General features: G+C 38.3%; 1 protein-coding gene and 1 long non-coding RNA gene across 2 annotated transcripts; both read left to right on the top strand.

The window, feature by feature from the left end:
• The first annotated feature begins 1,622 nt into the window (after positions 1-1,622).
• Positions 1,623-3,321, top strand: LOC120251817. Its single transcript, XR_005533496.1, has 3 exons — positions 1,623-1,778; positions 2,618-2,677; positions 3,230-3,321. It is a non-coding gene; the product is annotated as an uncharacterized LOC120251817 (long non-coding RNA).
• A 13,704-nt stretch (positions 3,322-17,025) lies between these two features.
• Positions 17,026-18,106, top strand: LOC120251201 (50S ribosomal protein L7/L12-like). Its single transcript, XM_039259738.1, has 2 exons — positions 17,026-17,755; positions 17,850-18,106. The coding sequence occupies exon 1, from the start codon at positions 17,088-17,090 to the stop codon at positions 17,703-17,705; it is 618 nt and encodes a 205-aa protein (XP_039115672.1). The 5' UTR covers positions 17,026-17,087; the 3' UTR covers positions 17,706-17,755; positions 17,850-18,106.
• Positions 18,107-18,720: the final 614 nt, after the last annotated feature.

Below are 18,720 nucleotides of genomic sequence, written 5' to 3'. Positions count from 1 at the left end.
AACTGTTGTGTATGCCTCGTCATCACATTACATGTCTTATTGCTGTCTTGTATGTCTCAATGCCGCCGCTTTCTTGAGATAAGTGTTTTTATTGCCTTGGGATGGGTATATATATATATATATATTCATCATGTTCATATCTCTGTACATTGTGGGGCCCATTTTTATTTTTTATTTTTTATTTTTTTATTTTTTAATGCTTCTTCAAACCTGCATGCTTTTTTTTAGGTATCTCTTTCATGGTGGGCCCATGCCTTTTGGATTATTTTCCATATCATGAGCATGCATGCGGACTATAACATGGTCCTGATTTATTTATTTATTTTTATCTCACAGAACACATTGCATGCTTCTATATCATATATATAATTATATATATATATATATTGTCACACAAATAGACTAGGCTCGGTTTATATATATATATATATTGTCACATGATGACATAAAATAATCCATGAGAACTCGAAGACCCGGACTCAAGTTACATCTGCCCTACAAATTCAAGATACTAGATCAACAAGCTAAATTATCATCCTTTTTTTTTATTGCTTGCCATGTTTAAATGTAAAATAGTGCACGTACAGCCACATGCTTCAAGCCACAACCACTTTTTCTCAATTCTCCACTTTCCATTAAAACAATGCTTCTCTCCATGTCCTTTAGCTTTTTTTTTTATTATTATTATTGCATGAAAGTTGATCCCAAAACAGTGCAGGAGCCACATAAATATTATATATATATATATAGGAGTCCCACCATTAAAATATGCATGTGGAAATGAGTAAATGATGAGTATGGAATTTCCATTCACTTCATAAGAGCATATATATATATATATATATATATTACAAAATATATGCTATGCACGTTCCTTGGAAGAAAGGCTTTTAAGCTCATCAGACCTTAAATTAAATATATCTATTCTCCTTTGCTTTGGTGGGATCACATCATAAGCTATTGCTATAATCATTATTTGTATGTATGCAAACAGTAAGCACCGTCTGAAGATGGCCTCGCTACTTGGTGGTTGTATTCTTAGCTATATTAATATCCATTCAAAAGCCATTTTGTATTTGATTGTGTTTGGCTGAGAGCAATTTGCTGTTGGCAAGGCCTTTCATTCAACAACAACGCTTCAAGCTCTTCCCTGCGTCCCTCCAATTCGTCCAAGTCTTTAGCTGCTTGCTTGAAATTGCCTTATGCACGCTTCAGGAAACCATGCCTGATACCACATAGGTCAAACCACGAGCCATAACCAAGTAGCTCACAATCTCCTGCATCAGCACTAGATCATTCCTTTCGCCAACTTTAAGAAAAAATTAGTTCACGCAGATCAATGTTTACTTGAAGTGATGAAGTCCATTGCCCATATTTTCATCCTTCATAACATCTTAGTATTTCAAACTTGTTCCTTGGATTCATGCAAGAACTCTTCCACCTTTGGACCTTACATGTAATGTTTGTAAAAAAAATTTTTTCTTCATCTTTGACTGGTTTGACTAGGTGTTTGGTGAGTGGGCCCCAATGTTTGTTTCATTGCCTTAATTTCCGGATCTTGCCTGATTGTGGATTATTGGTTTTTCCTGTTTTTGATTAGTTGAGGCTTTTAATTGAGTTTATGGGTTGCTTTTATAGGCTTAGCTGTGCAACCAATCTTCTTGCTCTCCAAACTCTCTTATCCTTGAAACAACTCAACCTTGGCCGAATTTTGGTGTCATTTTCTTTTCTCTTTATGCTTGGTTTTTGAGTGGAACTTGTCAACAACAAGCTTAGAGGTAAGCTTGTTATTTTCTTCAGAATTCTGAGATTTTTATTGTCTTGTTTTAATTGTTTTGTTAGTGCCAAGCATGTATGTTTATCTGAGAATTTATTTGAGCATGTTTTTCATGTCATTGAGTGTTTTTTGGTCATTTTGAATAATTATGTGTAGCATGCCTTTGTAATTTTAAGCTTAAATTCCATGTGTGCATGTTGCAATATAGAGAGGTTTGGAATTTGCAGCCTTATTTTGTTAAGATTTTATTTATCTCTCATGATTTTGCAAGCTTGTATCAACCAAGGGATGCCTATAATTTAATTATAATATTTGTGTATGCATCTTGTAAGTTTGGACAGGTAAATTAGCATTCATGTTTTAAATTATTTGAATATAGGTTTTCATGTTTGTAAGCTTGACATCGTGAGTATGCAGCCATGTTATAAGTTAGTTGATTATTTGTTGTTATGTATATAAATATATGTGTATGTGTGTGGGTATGCATGCATTTCATGATTTAGAAATTTCTTTTCATTGAAAATTCGTCCAAATCCTGTGTCCATGCTAATGTTAATTTTATTTTTAGTATTGCTTAAATGCTTGTGGTGCATGTTAGAAATATTAATTTATATATTCAGAATCATGGGATTGTATTGATTTTAATCTTGGAAAGATAATTGTGCTGGTGCTATGATTAAAGCTTTTATGGAGAATTTTAATTGCTTAGCTAAAGTTTTTGTGAAAACCTTTAATTGCTAGCTATGAACTCTTTTATTTGTTGAATTAGCTCTGGCTATAGTCGTAATTTAGGCCCGGCCCAAGTTTTGTAACCTAAGTTAGAATATTCTGTTTGGGTAGATCCATACCGAGCTGTAGTTCGCGGGACTTGGTGAACCCAACTCTGTAGCTCGGAGCCAGGTAGGCTCTCGCACTGTGTATTCCGTATTTCTGGCAATAACTATTATTTAATTATTGCATTGTTTAATAATTTTATTTATTTATTTATTTATTTGCGTGGTATTTATGGTTATTTATTTATTTTCTTATTTGTATTATTTATTCGATGAATTCCTACTATACGTATTCAGTATTTTTGCGATTTTTTAGTACATCTCCATTTTACAGCTCGCTCACTATGAGGAGTAAGTCCTAGCCATGTGCACATGTTTTCTATGGTAGCGCTACCCCTCGACTGCGGTCGAAGATCCCGACTACTGCTGTTGATATTACATACATTGTCCAACTTCATAGTCAAAGATCGACCTCGTCTTTCGTTGATTTGTTATTAGCCATGGAGATGTATTTTACTGCGTGTTTTTCGTGTTTTTGGATTATTCCAGTATTCTGCGTATTTTCTGTATTCTGTATGAAGCATGAGCTATTATTATGCAATATCTGCTATATCTGTTGTTTTTCTGCGATCCTACTGGGCCCTTGTGGCTCATGCACTCATGTATTACATTCTCGCAGGAGAAGGTCAAGTTTAGGACTTGGGGGTGTCAGAGAGTCGTATTGTCTGTGTTATCAGTATCTTGTTATTACCTTCTTGAGAGTGTAAGACTTGTATTACATTGTATTTGTAATTCTGACTGTTGGGTTGTATTTGTATTCATGAGAGTCGCTAAAGTCCGTACTTGTAATATTCGGTTTTCGAGTATCCTATTTGTGCTTTTTGTGTTACATTCATATCGCTTGTTAGGGTTGACTCTGACCAGGTTTTTAGCTGAGGCCTTGCACCCAGTGGGGCCAGTCCCATTGGATGCGGTCGATCTGTCCGCGGGCCCGACTGTGGGGCTAGGACATGACATTACAACACCATGAACGCTCGCTTGAAAGTCCAATACAGCATGATGAACACCTCTACCTGAGCGAGCTCTTAGCTTGATGATGACTTTGGAATGATCATGTTGGGAATAATTCTTAGTGCACGCGAACTTGGCCAGCACCACCGCTGTTTCTTTGATCACCATCTTTCTTCTCTGTCGTCTTTGAGAGCTTGGACTCCACCGAAAAAAAAAAGAAAATATTGCGAGACCACCCATGCTTGTCCCGACAAGCACAATCTCCAGAACCTTGTCAATTTCCTCGAGCTCATGCGATTCCAGGTGCCTACCAAGCATTCACAAGCGCCTTCTTTCATCTGACAAAGTAATACAGGAGACAATCAACAAGCCTATGTTCATCCTTCCCGTCGATATAACTCTCTGATGAGAACCTTCGGATTTGCCCGGTGAACCCGTCGGAAATTTAAATGTGTTGAATCGATCAATTAGCATGATCCCGGTTGCCGAAGCCAATCGTCGTAGAGATCCATATCGTTCTTGAAGACAAGACGAGTCTCATCCCCCGTGATCACAACCCGCTTCTTTAAATCCATTTCTTGCTTCAGCGCCGAGATAGCAACAGTCGATGCACAGATCACCAGTGAAAGGATTGGAAAGGATGCAGCATATAGGACATTTGGCCACCAGCTGTGGCGGCGGTGGCGTTGGTTCCCTTCTTCCTTCTTCTTTCCTTCTTTGTTCGGCTAGCTTCTCTTGGCTCTCCATCTTTTTCTGGGAACAACAGCAACGGTGGCGACAACGGCAGGCAACGTTAGCAGGTAGCGTATCTTCTTGGCCTTTCCCCCGTTATCTTCTTTTTCTTCTTCCCATCTGACGAAGAGGCTGGTAGTAGTAGTGGCGATGGCGGTGATGGAGACGGCGCCGACTTCTTCTTCTTCTTCTTTCTCCATCAGTCTCCTTTCTCTAGGTTTCGGCTGCCGACACCATCGATAAAACTCAAAAGGATCAATGACGACGAGCTCCGAGAGCGGCGAACGTGGCTCCCCTCCTCTTCTTCCTCCTTCATCGATTTTTAAAGCCTTTCAATGTCTCCACGGTTATGTTGATCGTGGACATGGTTACATCGTTCGTGGGTTGGTTCCATTGATCGTGGTGTCCCATGAGAATCATCCACACGTCCACTATTTTTTTATTTATTTATATATATATATATATATATATATTATATTTTATGATATATATATATATATATAAATTATGTTATTTAATTTTATTGTTTTATTATTATTTTTATTCTTAAACTATTATTATTATATACATGCATGTATATATATTTTTATATTATACATATCTATATATTTTTTTTATTATTATATTTATTTGATTTTGATTTGATTTTTATTATTATTATTTTATTATTATTATTTTTATCTGATATCTGTTCATATTAATTTAAATAATTTCTTTTATCAGATAATTTTATTATAATAATTAATTTATATATATATAAATTTTATTATCTTTATCATATTTGATTGTTTGCTTTTTTTTAATATTATTATCATTATTTATTTACATATTATGTTGTTATATATATATATATTATCATTTTCTGATTTAATTATTTAATTATTATTATTTTATTTATTTATTTATATATATTTATATTATTTTTATTTGATTTATTATTATATATATATTATCTAATTTGATTATCATTTATTTATTTTATTATTTTTATTTTTATCTGACGTAATAATTTTTTTAAGTAATTAATTAATTAATTTTTATTTTTATTATATTTATTATTATTATTATTATTTTATATATATATTTGCTTCGTAATTTGTATTTATGGCTGATCTTTGGGATTGAGATCGCCACGAGATCTATGTTTCAGATAATCTTGATATTTGAATTTTTTTTTGTCTCGTCTCGTCTCGGTTGATTCTGAGATTTGAGTATTTTCGACCACCTCGAGATATGTGCTTGAGGCTGGTCTTGAGATTTGAATATTTTGGATCGCCTCGAGATCGGTGCTCACGGCCGATCCTGAGATTTGAATATTTTAGACTATCTTGAGATCGGTGCTCTCGACTGGTCCTGAGATTTGTGTATTTTGGATATTTTGGATCGCCTCGAGATCAGTGCTCTAGTTGATCCGGAGATTTGAATATTTTTAGATCATCCCGAGATCTGTGCTCTCGACTGATCTTGGGATTTTGACTATTTTAGATTGCCTTGAGATCTGTGCTCTCAGCTAATCTTAATATTTGAATATTTTGTATATTTTGGATCGCTTCGAGATCGGTGCTCTAGCTGATCCGGAGATTTGAATATTTTTAGATCGTCTCGAGATCTATGCTCTCGGTAGATCTTGATATTTGAGTATTTTGGATCGCCTCGAGATCGGCGCTCTTGGCTTATCCGGAGATTTGAATATTTAGATCGCCTCAAGATATGTATTCTTGGGTGATCTTGAACATATCCAAATAATTTGAAATTTATTTATTTTATCCACATGTTGTCCTAATTTGATTTTGATTGGGTCACATGTGATTTTAAAATTTTAATTTGATTTGAATTAGGACATGTAAAATTTTTATATAAACAAGCACACTAATCAATTTTAACTTTGAATCTAAGCATCATTAGCATGACCGATAGATGGTTCTTCTACGAAATAGTTTATCATAGCTTGCTCTTGCATAAAACAACATGAGGTCGATTGTGCAGCAAACAAATACATCTTCTATTCTATATCCCTCACCATTCCAGTTATTGCATCAAATAGCTCTGTTTTGTTGACCATTTTCTCTACAAAGGTTAACAAAAAATGAACAAATTAGAATGATGGAAGAATAGAGGATATGGAATAGAGTAGATAGTGAATGGCTAAAATAGCAAAGTGTAAATGTCTCTAAAACACCTAGTCCCCGTCAACGATGCCAAAAACTTAACACAACTTTGCGTGTTTACCACAAGTGCACGGGTGTCGAAGTAATAAAGTACCCAATGGGTTGGTAGTCGAATCCACAGGGAATAGGCTCTAGAAACAAATAATCTTGCTAAATAGTCAAAATAACAATTGATAAGTGCTTGTGTGATAAGAATGCGAAGTGTTCTTTCCTTATGATGAGTATTACTTTTATCGGGTTTTAACGCTAATATGTGTGTATTTATGTTACTTTCATGCAGATAGGGTTGTGAGGCCAAATATTAGAGAAAGAAGCCAATGTGGATCGTAAATGCATCATTTGGAGGAAATCTTGAGAAGGTTCAAACGCGAAGACATAAGTCGGGTTAGAAATGCGGGAATGTGTGCCAACTTCTTCGTATTCAAATTAGCACAATGATTTAGAGGGGCACAGGGGCAGTCACATTCAAGCATTCCGGCTTGCGCATGTATAGAAGCAAAGCGATCTACGACGTAAACGTGTGCCCGTTTATTACCTCGATGAAAGCATGGATTCGGGAGTGTTTTGGGCCGGTACTATAGCAGGGCACTGTAGTAAAATACTGTAGCAGGTACTGTTTACAGCCGCTCGAAGAAGGATAAAAATAGAGAATCCACATGGGCGTGCTTTAATTCCACACGCCCGTGTGAAAAATCCACACGGGCACTCACAAGGGGGTGTGGATTCCCGATTCCAGCCCTTTAAAAGCCAATTTTAGCCCCGATTCCATGATCCTTTTTTCCATCTTTTCCTAAACTTGAGAGAGGGCGGCGGCTAGGGTTTTGAGAGGTATTGGCTAGGGATTGGGAGAGGTTCTACGGCTCTGACATCGTGCTCCATTTGGAAGAAGGTAAGTGGGAGAGCTTTCGTCGGCACCGATCCGGCGAGGTGTATCCTATGCTGGACAAAGGAAGCCTTGGACGAGTAGAGGACTCTCCACAAGACCATCGCCATGACTATCGAGGGGGTTTTCTATGGATTCTTTGCTTTTACATTTGATTTCATTGATTGTAATTAGCTCCATGGAGAGCTAAACCCCCTACTGGGTACTTGGGTATTCGTGAACCCTAGGATGTATTCATTTCATTGTACCTCTTTATTATGCTTTCAATTAATTGATGTTTTATTTGAGTTCCAATCTTGAATGCTTGATTGTATGAATGTTCCCTTAGAGTGACACTAGGGTTGAGAGTTTGACAAGGTCCCCTTGCGTATATCCCGCAAGTGCACGGGTTTGTCGAAGTAATAATCCCGAGTGAGCGGGTATCGAATCCACAGGGAGTAGGGAGTAAAGACACTTAATTCGATTCTTAGCTATGTGGAATATCAACAATGATAAGTATGACAATGATTCAATTCTCAACAATTAAAAGCAACAAGTAAGAGAGCAAAAGTAAGGAGGAGGTAGGGCAATCGATAAAGATGGGGTACTCGGATGATGCTTCACCTAGAATAATCGCTTCAAGTGCAAGAACTCTCTATTATGCTTCCTAATAAATGCAATAGTGAGTCATGGAAATCCTTACATACATAGGCCCAAATCTAAGGTCAACCATGCCTAACTCTATTCATGTCCCGGAGGAGAGATTAAATAACCTCTCAACCTCGCACTCGAATAAAGTTGCAATGAGCTCTAGGGATTCCAGGTGATAAATCTCTTCCTAATTATAGACCTAACCCTTTGGTCCAGGCGGAAGGTCCCTAACCACAATTAAGCCCTAGATACTAAGATCCCCTCAACGCTTCATTCCGTTGCACGCACAACTAAGCCCCAGCGGAGATTCATCCCTTAGACCATTCACTCTATTATGGCCGTAAAGAACTCGAGGAACGGAGGTAGAATCTATCACGTCGGAGGGGAAAAGGGATGCTCCTGTACCTCTCGACTCACCCTCTCAACCCTCTCCAACCTAGCTTTGTCTAACGCTCGTGGTGTGTCACTCACTCACAAGGTTACCAACAAGAACTCTCAACCCTAGTGTCACTCTAAGGGAAATGTTCATACAATCAAGCATTTAAGGTTGGAACTCATAATAAACATCAATTTATTGAAAGCATAATAAAGAAGTTCAAAGAAACGAATACATCCTAGGGTTCACAATCACCTAAGTACCCACTAGGGGTTTAGCTCTACATGGAGCTAAGTACAATCAAAGAAATCGAATGTAAAAGCAATGAATCCATAAAGAAACCCCCTCGATGGTCGTGTCGATGGTCTTGTGGAGAGTCCTCTACTCGTCGCAAGGGATCCTTTGTCCGGTCTAGGATACACCTCGCCGGATCGATGCCGACGAAAGCTGTCCCAATAACCTTCTTCCAAACGACGTGCGATGTCGGAGCCGTAAAACCTCTCCAAAAACATAGCCAATACCCCTCAAAACCCTAGTCGAAGCCCTCTCGCAAGTTGGGGAAAAGATGGAGAAAAGAATACCAAAATCGGGGCTGATTCGGCTTTAAATAGTCTCTGGAATCGAGGCGACTACGCAGGCGTGGATGCTTCGCTAGCCCGGTGAGAATTTCCACTGCAGGCGTGGGTAATTTCCACGCCCTGTGTGGATTCTCTGAAAGCCCGTCATTTTTCGGCGACTACGGTGATTTTTGCTACGATGAGAGCTAAAAGTACTATGCCAAAAATACTCCCGAATCCACTTTTCATTGAGGTAACATAAACGGGCACACGTTTATGCCGTGGATCGCTTTTAGCTTCTTCAATGACGGATAAGTTGATGGAGATCTTGTTCTATGTGCATAAGTCGGAATGCTTGAGTGTGACTGCCTTTGTACCCCTCCAAATGGTTGTGCAAACTCAAATACGGGGAGGTTGGCACACACTCTAGCATCTCGCACCCGACTTATTTCTTCGCGTTTGAACCTTAGCAAGATTTTCTCCAAAATCGGTGCATTGTGATATACATTGGCTTCTTTCCTTCATAATTGGTTTCACAACCCTACCTGCATAAAAGTAACATAAAAACACACATATTAATGTAAAAACCCGAGAAAAGTAATGCTCAACATAAGGAAAGAATGTTTCACATTCATATCACACAAGCACTTATCAGAGTTCTTGTTGCTAACCCTTGTGAGTGAGTGACACACCACGAGAGTTAGACAAAGCTAGTTTGGAGAGGGTTGAGAGGGTAAGTCGAGAGGTAGTGGAGTGTCCCTTTCCCCTCCAGTATGATTTATTCTACCTCTATTTCCTCAAGTTCTTTGCGGTCATAGTAGAGTGAATGGGCTAAAGGATGACCTTCCGCTGGGGCTTAGTTGCGGGTGCAACGGAGTGAAGCGTTGAAGTGATTTTAGCACCTAGGGCTTAATTGTGACTAGGGACCTTCCACCTGGACCAAAGGGTAAGGTCTACATCTAGAAAGAGGATTTATCACTTGGAATCTCTAGAACTCATTGCAATTCTATATGAGTGCGAGGTTGAGAGGTTATTCAATTTCTTCTCCGGGACATGTATACAGTTAGGCATGGTTGACCTTAGATTTGGGACCATGTATTTATGGATCTCCATGACTCATTATTGCATCAGTTAGAAAGTATAATAGAGGGTTCTTGCACTTAAAACGATTATCCTAGGCGGAACAATATCCGGGTACCCCATTTATATCGATTGCCTTACCTTCTCCTTTACTTGTGCCCTTTTTCTTGTTCTTTTGCTTTTGTGTTATTTCACATCTTGTTGCACATATCATTGTTCATCTTTCACTTAGTTAAGAAACAATTTAAGTGTTTTTATTCCCTACTCCCTGTGGATACGATACCCCACTCATTTGGGATTTTATTACTTCGACAAACACGTGCACTTGCGGGACATACACAAAGGGCGTTGTCAACAATCAGTTGGTGAATATGATCAAGCTGTTATCAAATATAAAAACAAGGAAATAAGCAAAAAGCAAGAAGAGAAGACAATCAATGAGAAAGTAGGGTACCCGGATAATGCTCCTCCTAGGATTTTTGTTTCAAGTGTAAGACTAAAACTATGCTTCCCTAATTGAGATTTAATGAGTCGTGGAAATAAAAAGCACAAGATCCCAAATATAAGGTTAGCCATGACTAGTCCCCTACGAGATCTCAACAGAGAAAAGACTCTCGACGCCTAACACCACGTATGACTCCTTAAAGCTCTAGGGATTCCAAATGATAAACCCTATTCCCGAATCTAGATCAAACTCTTTGGTCCAAGTGAGGATCCCTAATTACACTGACACACCCCTTGTGAGTACATACCGTAAGCGCACGGGTTGTCGAAATAATAAAGTACTTTGGTGAGTGGGTAGTAGTATCCACAGGGAATACTGCTTGAAAACACAAGAATTGCTATTTAACTATGGTGAAGATAATTCAAGTGTGGTGTGAACAATTTTAATGAAAATAGAAATAAAGAAAATAAGAAAGAGACCCAAGAGAATAATAAGAGAGGCAATCGATAGAAGATGGGGTACCCCGGGCATTGTTCACCCTATAACTATTATTTCAAGTGTAAGACTGATTATTATATCTCCTAACTGATATTTAATGAGTCGTGAAAATCCTAAAACACACTGTCCCAAACTTAAGGTCAACCGTAACTAACCCTCACACTATGCTCAAGCGGAAAGGGATACTCTCGACGCCTCACACTGTGTGAGGTTGCATGAAGATCTGGGGATTCCAAGTGATAAACCCTATTCCCTAATATAGATCTAACCATTTGGTCTAGGCGAAAGACCGCTAGTCACAATTAAGACCCAGCACTAAGGATTACTTTAACCCTTTACTCTGTTGCTTGTGCAACTAAGCCCAAGCGGAGTTTGTCTCTTAGCACTTCACCCTATCATGACCGCAAAGAATTCTTGGAACGTGGAGGTAGGATAAATCACATTGGAAGGAAAAGGGGACATTCTGCTACCTCTCGACTTACCCTCTTGACCCTCTCCAACCTTGCTTTATCTGACCATCATGGTGTGTCACTCATCCACAAAGATTACCAAGATAGATTCTCAACCCAAGTGTCATTCTAAGGGAAAATCAATGCAAAAAGAATCCAAAGTTGGAACTCAATTAAAACATCAATTAAAGAAATATAATAAAAAGCCAATGAAACAAAATCATCCTAGGATTTACAAGTCCAAGCACCCACTAGGGGTTTAGCTCTCAATAGAGCAAAATACAATTAATAATGAAATCGAATGTAAAAGCATGTAATCCATAAGTAAAACCCCCTTGTAGTATGTATCGATGGTCTTGTGGGGTTGCTTCATCTTCTCCATGGGTTCCTTCGTCAAGCCTAGGGCACACCTCGCCAAATTGAAGCCGACAAAAACTCTCCCAATAACTATCTTTCGAAGGAACTCAATGTCGAAGGCCGTAGAATCACTCCAAAGACCTAGCCAAAGCCTCTCTAAACCCTAGCAGCGAGCCCCTCCAAAGGTGAGAAAAAGATAGGAAGAGAATAGGAAAAGAATCCCCCAAAATATCTGAAATCGCGGCTTTTATAAGGGCTGGAATCGGGTTTCCACACGCCCGTGTGAATTGCCAGAAGTTGATTTCCTGCGAGCTGTGAACAGTAACTACTACATTGATTTTACTACAGTAAATTGCTAGGTACTTCGCCAAAATACTCCCGAATCCACACTTTTCATCGAGGCCACATGAATGGGCACACATCCATGCGGTAGATCACGCTGTGTCTTCAATGAAATCACATTAACGAAGATCTTAGTAGTATTACACAAGTCGGAACACATGAGTATCACTGCCTTTGTGCCCCTCCAATTTGTATATTGTTATGAACACAATGGAGGTTGGCACACACCCAAATGTCTTTGAGCACAACTTATGTCTTCACGTTTGTTCAATCCAAGAACTTCATTTAAAATTGCATCCACGATCTACTTTTGGTTCCTTTCTTCCACACTTATCTCCACAACCCTAACTGCACAAAAGAACACAAATGCACATGCATAAACGATAAAATCTGAGAAAAGTAATGCTCAATGTAAGCAAAGAATACTTCATATTACATATACACAAGCACTTATCATACACCTAAGCCAAATTGGAGAGGGAACTCTAGACGCTTCACTCTTTTGTGATTGTAAAGAACTCTTGAAATACAAAGGCAGGATAAATCACATTAACGGACAAAAGGGGTGTTCCACTACCTCTTGACTCACCCTTTCAACCCTTTTCAACCTTGGTAAATCTAATCCTAATGGTGATGGTCACTCATCAAAAGGATATTACAATAGGTTCTCAACCCTAATGGCACTCTAAGGAAAAACCAAATATCAAGTGCACAAGATTGAAACTCAAATAAATACTCAATTAAAGGAAATGCAATAAAAGTCAAAGAAATGAATACATCCTAGGATTTACATTTTCAAGTACCCACTAGGGGTTTAGCTCTCCATAGAACAATACAAAATCAAAGATGAAAACAAATAAGAGTGCAAACAATCCATAAAGATAACCCCCTTTCATTCTATGATGATGGTCTCCAAAAGCCACTCCTCCTTCTCCAAAGACTCATCCGTCAAGCCTAGGGCACACCTCATTGAATCAATGTCATCGGCGGCTCCCCCAATAACTTTCCTTTGAAGAAAATCAATGTTGAACGGCGTAGAAGCGCTCTAAAACCTTGCAAAAATCTCTTTCAAATGCTAGCCGCACTCGCTCTCCTAGATAGGAAAAAAATCGCCTCAATAACTCTTCAAGCAATCTTTTAAACCTCAAAATCAGGGCTCCACACGGCCGTGTGGATTCTCTATTTTGCCACTGTAAACAGTAATATGCTATAGTAATATGTGAATATTAATTTGGTACAGTAACCCGTAAATAGTACCACCCAATTTCTTTTTCTTCCTTTGAGGTCCCACAGCTTGGGACACATCCGTGTGGTAGGTCACGTCACTTCTTGTCTTTCAGATGTGTTGAGAAAGCTCTTGAAATTTCTTCACAAGCTAGAACATAAGTGTGTGACTGTCTTTGCGCCTTTCCAACTTGTAAATTGACTTGAACACTCTTGGAAGTTGGCACATATCCTCATGCATATGATCACGGCTTGTGTCTTGATCCTTATTCCATGCAAGAGAATTCTCAAAATCCGCTTTCATGACCTATTTTTGCATTCTTTCTCTTTATATGTCCTTACAACCCTAAATGCAGAAAAAAAACACAAAAACACAAGAATGAGCCATAAAATCTGATAAAAGCAATACTCAATGTAAGTAAATCATACTAATTAATATGTATACATAAGCACTTATCAAACTCCCCACACTTAAGTCTTTGTTTGTCCTCAAGAAAAATCAACACATTAAAACATCAAGGAAGAGACATTGAAGTGCTTGGCCACAGGTTCACAAAAAGTGTATAAGAATAGCATTCTAGAAGTGAGGAAAATATCAAACACTAAATGAGAACAATCAGTGCTCTAGCAAAAACTTAAATCAAAAAGAAATAAAATCTAAATATGTGTGTACAGACTTACTCATGTTAACCCAATGTCCAATCTCCTTGTACTTAATTCATATCTTTCACCATGTACTAATGACTTATGTACATTGAGGGCAATGTATGACTCTAGATGTGGGGATGGGGGTATTTCATACTTATGCATGCTTGATTTACCTATGGTAGCTATGATGCTTAGTTAAGAACTTCCTGGTTTGATAGAATGATAGATGTGAGTTGTATTTTTTTTTTTTATCTGTGCTTGAATGGACTTCTCTAGTGCTCCTTCATGCTTTATCATGGAAACTTTCACCTTGTACACTGGCCAAACCATCATAATGTTATTGGCATTAGAATGTTAAATTCTACTTTCAATATTCTTTTAAGAGCTTTTGGTTCCTTCATTATTTTTCTTTAGCGTAAGGGAAGTCATAGTAGGCCTAGGAGACATGAGATAGAGTATGTATATATGTATATAAAAAAAAAGAAAAAGAAAAAAAGAGACAAAAGAGAAAAAAAGAAGTCTATGACAATATTCCTCTGCTAGTAAAGCATGAATGATTCTATGTAAACATGTAATTGAGTAAGTTGCGTGGCTATTTTGCCTAATTAGCATGTACATCCTCCAGAAAGATTTTGTGCAGTCTACGTTAGTCAGACTCGGAAAAAAAAATCTCTATTGATCTTCTAGAATCTGTTTTACATTCACATACGGGTTAAAGTTTTACTTAGGAACCAAAGAACTCTTGATTGATTATTAATGATGTCTTTAGCATTTTTAATGCTAGTTATCATTGTGTGTGGGGTGAATGGACATCCTGAGGTAATCCAGGGTGCGGAGGATGAGGTAGGAAGTTTACACACATTCATAGGAGCACTTTAGATGAAGCAAGACTGTCATTACTCGATTACTTGTAGAACAACTCACTTTCTTGATTTCATTTCATTTGTGCTTGTGGAGTTCTTTACTTTTGAGCTTGAGGTCATACATTTAGCTATTTATCTTCTTGCCCCTACTCTTTATATTTGTTTACTTGAGGATAAGCAAATGCTTCGGTGTGGGGATGCTTGATAAATGTCTAAATGTATGTATTTTATATGTATATATTTTATAATATTCATGAACATTTTGATGAATCAATGCCCGTTTTATAATTAATTGGTTCATTTGTGTTATAGGCCTCAAGGAAGCCTAGGAGCAATCGACGACGCAATTTAGGAAGAAATCAGCAACAAAAACGACGTTTTAGAGCCCCAGCGGTATTTTAGCAGCAATGTAGCAAGTACTGTAACACGAAGGATTGAAGAAACCGTAAAGTCTAGGGTTTTCCTCGCAGGTAACATCAAGGCCGTGAAGAAACCCGTAAGTTAGCTGGAGAAATTGTGTATATGTAATGTAGGGATTTACTGTAGCAAAGTTATTGTAGCAGGTATTGTAGCACTTTATGAAAAAATTGGCAGAAATCCTGAGGAGCTTGCGGGTATCCTCACGGCAGTGAACCAAGTGGTCAAGCTAGCCCCAGAAGGCCTTTAAAAGAAAGTTTAGAGGATTTGTTCATCATCTTCTTCCCTCGAGCTCTTCACTTCCTCCAACTTTGATACAAGGTGAAGAACAACATTTGAGGGCATTTCTGAGGAGGAAATCGATGGGAGAAGCACACTCCGGCAAGATCTACCCTTGATCCCACTTGTAGAGGCTTGAGATGACGAAGGAAGTCGTCCTCGCACGCGCCATTTATGGAAGCTTTCCACGTGATGCAAAGCGTCATTCGACCTCAAACCTTTGAGGGAGTCTTTATTATGCTTGTTTTAGTTGTTCCCATTGTATTGAACCTTATATTTGCTTGTATGGACGGCTAAACCGCAAAGTTAACCGGATGCCGGTGAACCTTGAACTTGCTTGTTTGGATGTTTTGATTACTTAAATGCATTTGATTGGTTTGTGGTTTAAGTCTTGTGTTGTTTATTATGTCAAATTGCATGAGAACTCTGTGTTCGATTTCTAGGTTGTACTTAGTTCACGTGACCATCGCCCTTGTACTATACTCACTTGGTTTTAAAAAGGGATTCATTTATGAATACACCATGACCATCGGCTATTTTTGTACCCTTCAACCATTAGGGATAAACCTAGGGTATTGTGTTTGACCCTAATTAGAGACTTCCCTATACATAATGCAATTGTAGGAGGAGTTGGTCAGAAGAGATTCCGAGCAAATGCTTGTACGGGATTAGTGGTTGACCGCCGTAACCATTGGGGTTGACATACTTTAGGTTGTCTCTTGGCCCAAAATCGTCATTGCTTTGTAATCTTAACATCCTTCTAGCTTTAGTAGCCCCGAGGGGATCCATATCCGTGACCATCTTCTTCCATAGAAATCCCTCTCTTTCACCCCAATGTGTAGACAATTTCACTTTAGTTCTTTTTACTTTTTTTTTAGTAATTTAAAGCACTCACTCGAATTTGTAGGCTAGACAACGAATAAAGAGGAAATAAGGGTAACTCCTTGGCCGCGTGGAATACGACCCCTGTGTCACTCACAGAGTATTACTTAACGACCCATTGCAATTGCGACAGTCACAATCACAGATCTTCCTAGTAAGTTAGTATATCCTGCCATTAGAGTGAAGCTATTTAATCCTGTATGAAGAGAGCCAATTTAATGTTTAGACAGTGCCTTTGCACACTTAATCCCACGCTAAATCGTTCTAACTCTTTTATTAATTTTAAGTATTGTATGTTGATTACTTGCATGCTAATGCTAATGATAAAAAGAGAATGAGAGGGATGACCACCATCTTCTTTATTTTTTCTAGCCCACTTATAAGCATCTCTTGTTTTCGTAAGAAAATTTGGATGTTAACAAAAAGAAAATTTGACATAAAATCATGAATTAGTAAAACATACACTAAATCCCAAAAAACCAAACCGAACTAGAACGAAGGAAGAGCAAATTTACCATCAATACAATATATAAAGATTTGGAAAATATGAAAATAAAAATAAAACAAATTAATATTTTAAAATTGACTTCATCATATGAAGGAAGAGACATCATCATCATCTCACAGAGAAAAAAACTAACCGCAACACTAAACCCTAAGAAAACCAAAACCTGACCTCCATCAGAATCTCATAACATGAACCCTCTCTTCCGATGCGGCCATCGTCTTCTTCGCCCAATTCCATCCACCGCCACCATTCGCATCTCCGGCTGCTTTTACTCCCAGCCAACAGCAGCTAGGAAAGAAGAGGAGCACGAGATCTTTGACCAGCGGAAGCTGCCGGCGGACTACGATCCGGCAAACTTCGACCCCACCGACCACCGTGGCCCTCCGACTGCCCGTGTCTGGCGCCTCGTCGACGAGGTCTCCTCTCTCACTCTTTCCGAGGTCACCGACCTCTCTTCAATCCTCGCCTCCAAGCTCCGGATGAAAGAACCGCCGGTCATCGCCGTCATGAACTCTGGCACCGGATTCGCTGGTGGGATATCTCCGGGTGGCAACGAGGCTGGGGTCACGAAGGAGGATAAGAAGCAGGAGAAGACGGTGTTTGAGCTGAAGCTGGAGTCTTTCGAGGTTGCGTCCAAGATAAAGGTGATCAAGGAGGTTAGAGGGTTCACTGATTTGGGGCTGAAAGAGGCCAAAGAGTTGGTGGAGAAGACGCCAATTGTTATTAAGGGTGGGGTGTCCAAGGAGGAGGGGCAGCAAATAATTGAGAAAATGAAGGCTGTTGGAGCGAAGGTGGTGTTGGAGTGATGATGATGATGATGATGATGGTTAAAAAGATGAGAAACCATTGAAAAAAGGTCAGCGAATGTGGGATATTTGCATAAATTGATTTAAACAATGCTGTGTTTCCTTTGTCTCTGTTTTATTCATGTTCTGATTTTCACTTAGCAGAGAAATCTCTGCAGCTGACGAGGAAGAGAATTTTTATAATTCTCTGTTTTCATGAGCTATTGAATTCAATTCAGGGAGATACACATATGAAACTCTGCTGTAAGTTGATCCCTTGTATCTCTTTCATCACTAATAATACCATATGATTGATTATTGGCTACAAAGGAGAACAAATGAATCAGTTGTGATTAGGTTCTGATTGTTGCGGTCATTATGTTTCTGACATTATTATTGAATAAACATGATCCTGTGCTGAATTTGATCTCATCTTTGCTTTGGGCTTGTTTATTATTATTATTAATTTTTATTATTTTTTTTGTTTAATATGCTGATACCAAAGAATTTTTTTTATTTTTTCCTTTGATTCATGATCACCTGACTTTTTGTTACTTGGTTTCTAGTTGTGCATCAAATGTCAAGTTCTTATGTATGTGTTAATGAATGGATATTATCAGCTACCATCCTAATATTATTGAAGCATTAGCTGAAAGTGATGCATGTGAAAACAAAGAAGCTCTTGGAGCAGATATGATGCAGGCAAGCCTTCTGCGTAGATGCGCAATCAAGCCTTTGCTGCTTCTTTCTTATTTTGCAGCATCCACCAAGATTTCTCAAACTTATGAATAGATGAAAGTAGTTACACCCTGAAACTATTAAAATTTCTTGCATCAGCGTACATTCATCAAGGATAATTTCATTGTTTGCTTTCTTTTTTCTAATAAAGCTCACATATTCATTGTGAAAGTAGCCTCCATAATATTTTTGACGAGATTTCATTTGTAAATATGTATTGAAATTTAGAGAGAAGATCCTAACTGTTGATGGTTGCTGAAGAGAACTGAACGCTTTAGAGGCATGTAAATAAAGCTCA

Source organism: Dioscorea cayenensis, chromosome 20 (genome assembly GCF_009730915.1).
Source record: "Dioscorea cayenensis subsp. rotundata cultivar TDr96_F1 chromosome 20, TDr96_F1_v2_PseudoChromosome.rev07_lg8_w22 25.fasta, whole genome shotgun sequence".
Classification (NCBI taxonomy): domain Eukaryota; kingdom Viridiplantae; phylum Streptophyta; class Magnoliopsida; order Dioscoreales; family Dioscoreaceae; genus Dioscorea; species Dioscorea cayenensis.
The sequence above is the reverse complement of the archived record's forward strand: the minus strand, read 5'-3'. Positions and strand labels throughout refer to the sequence as shown.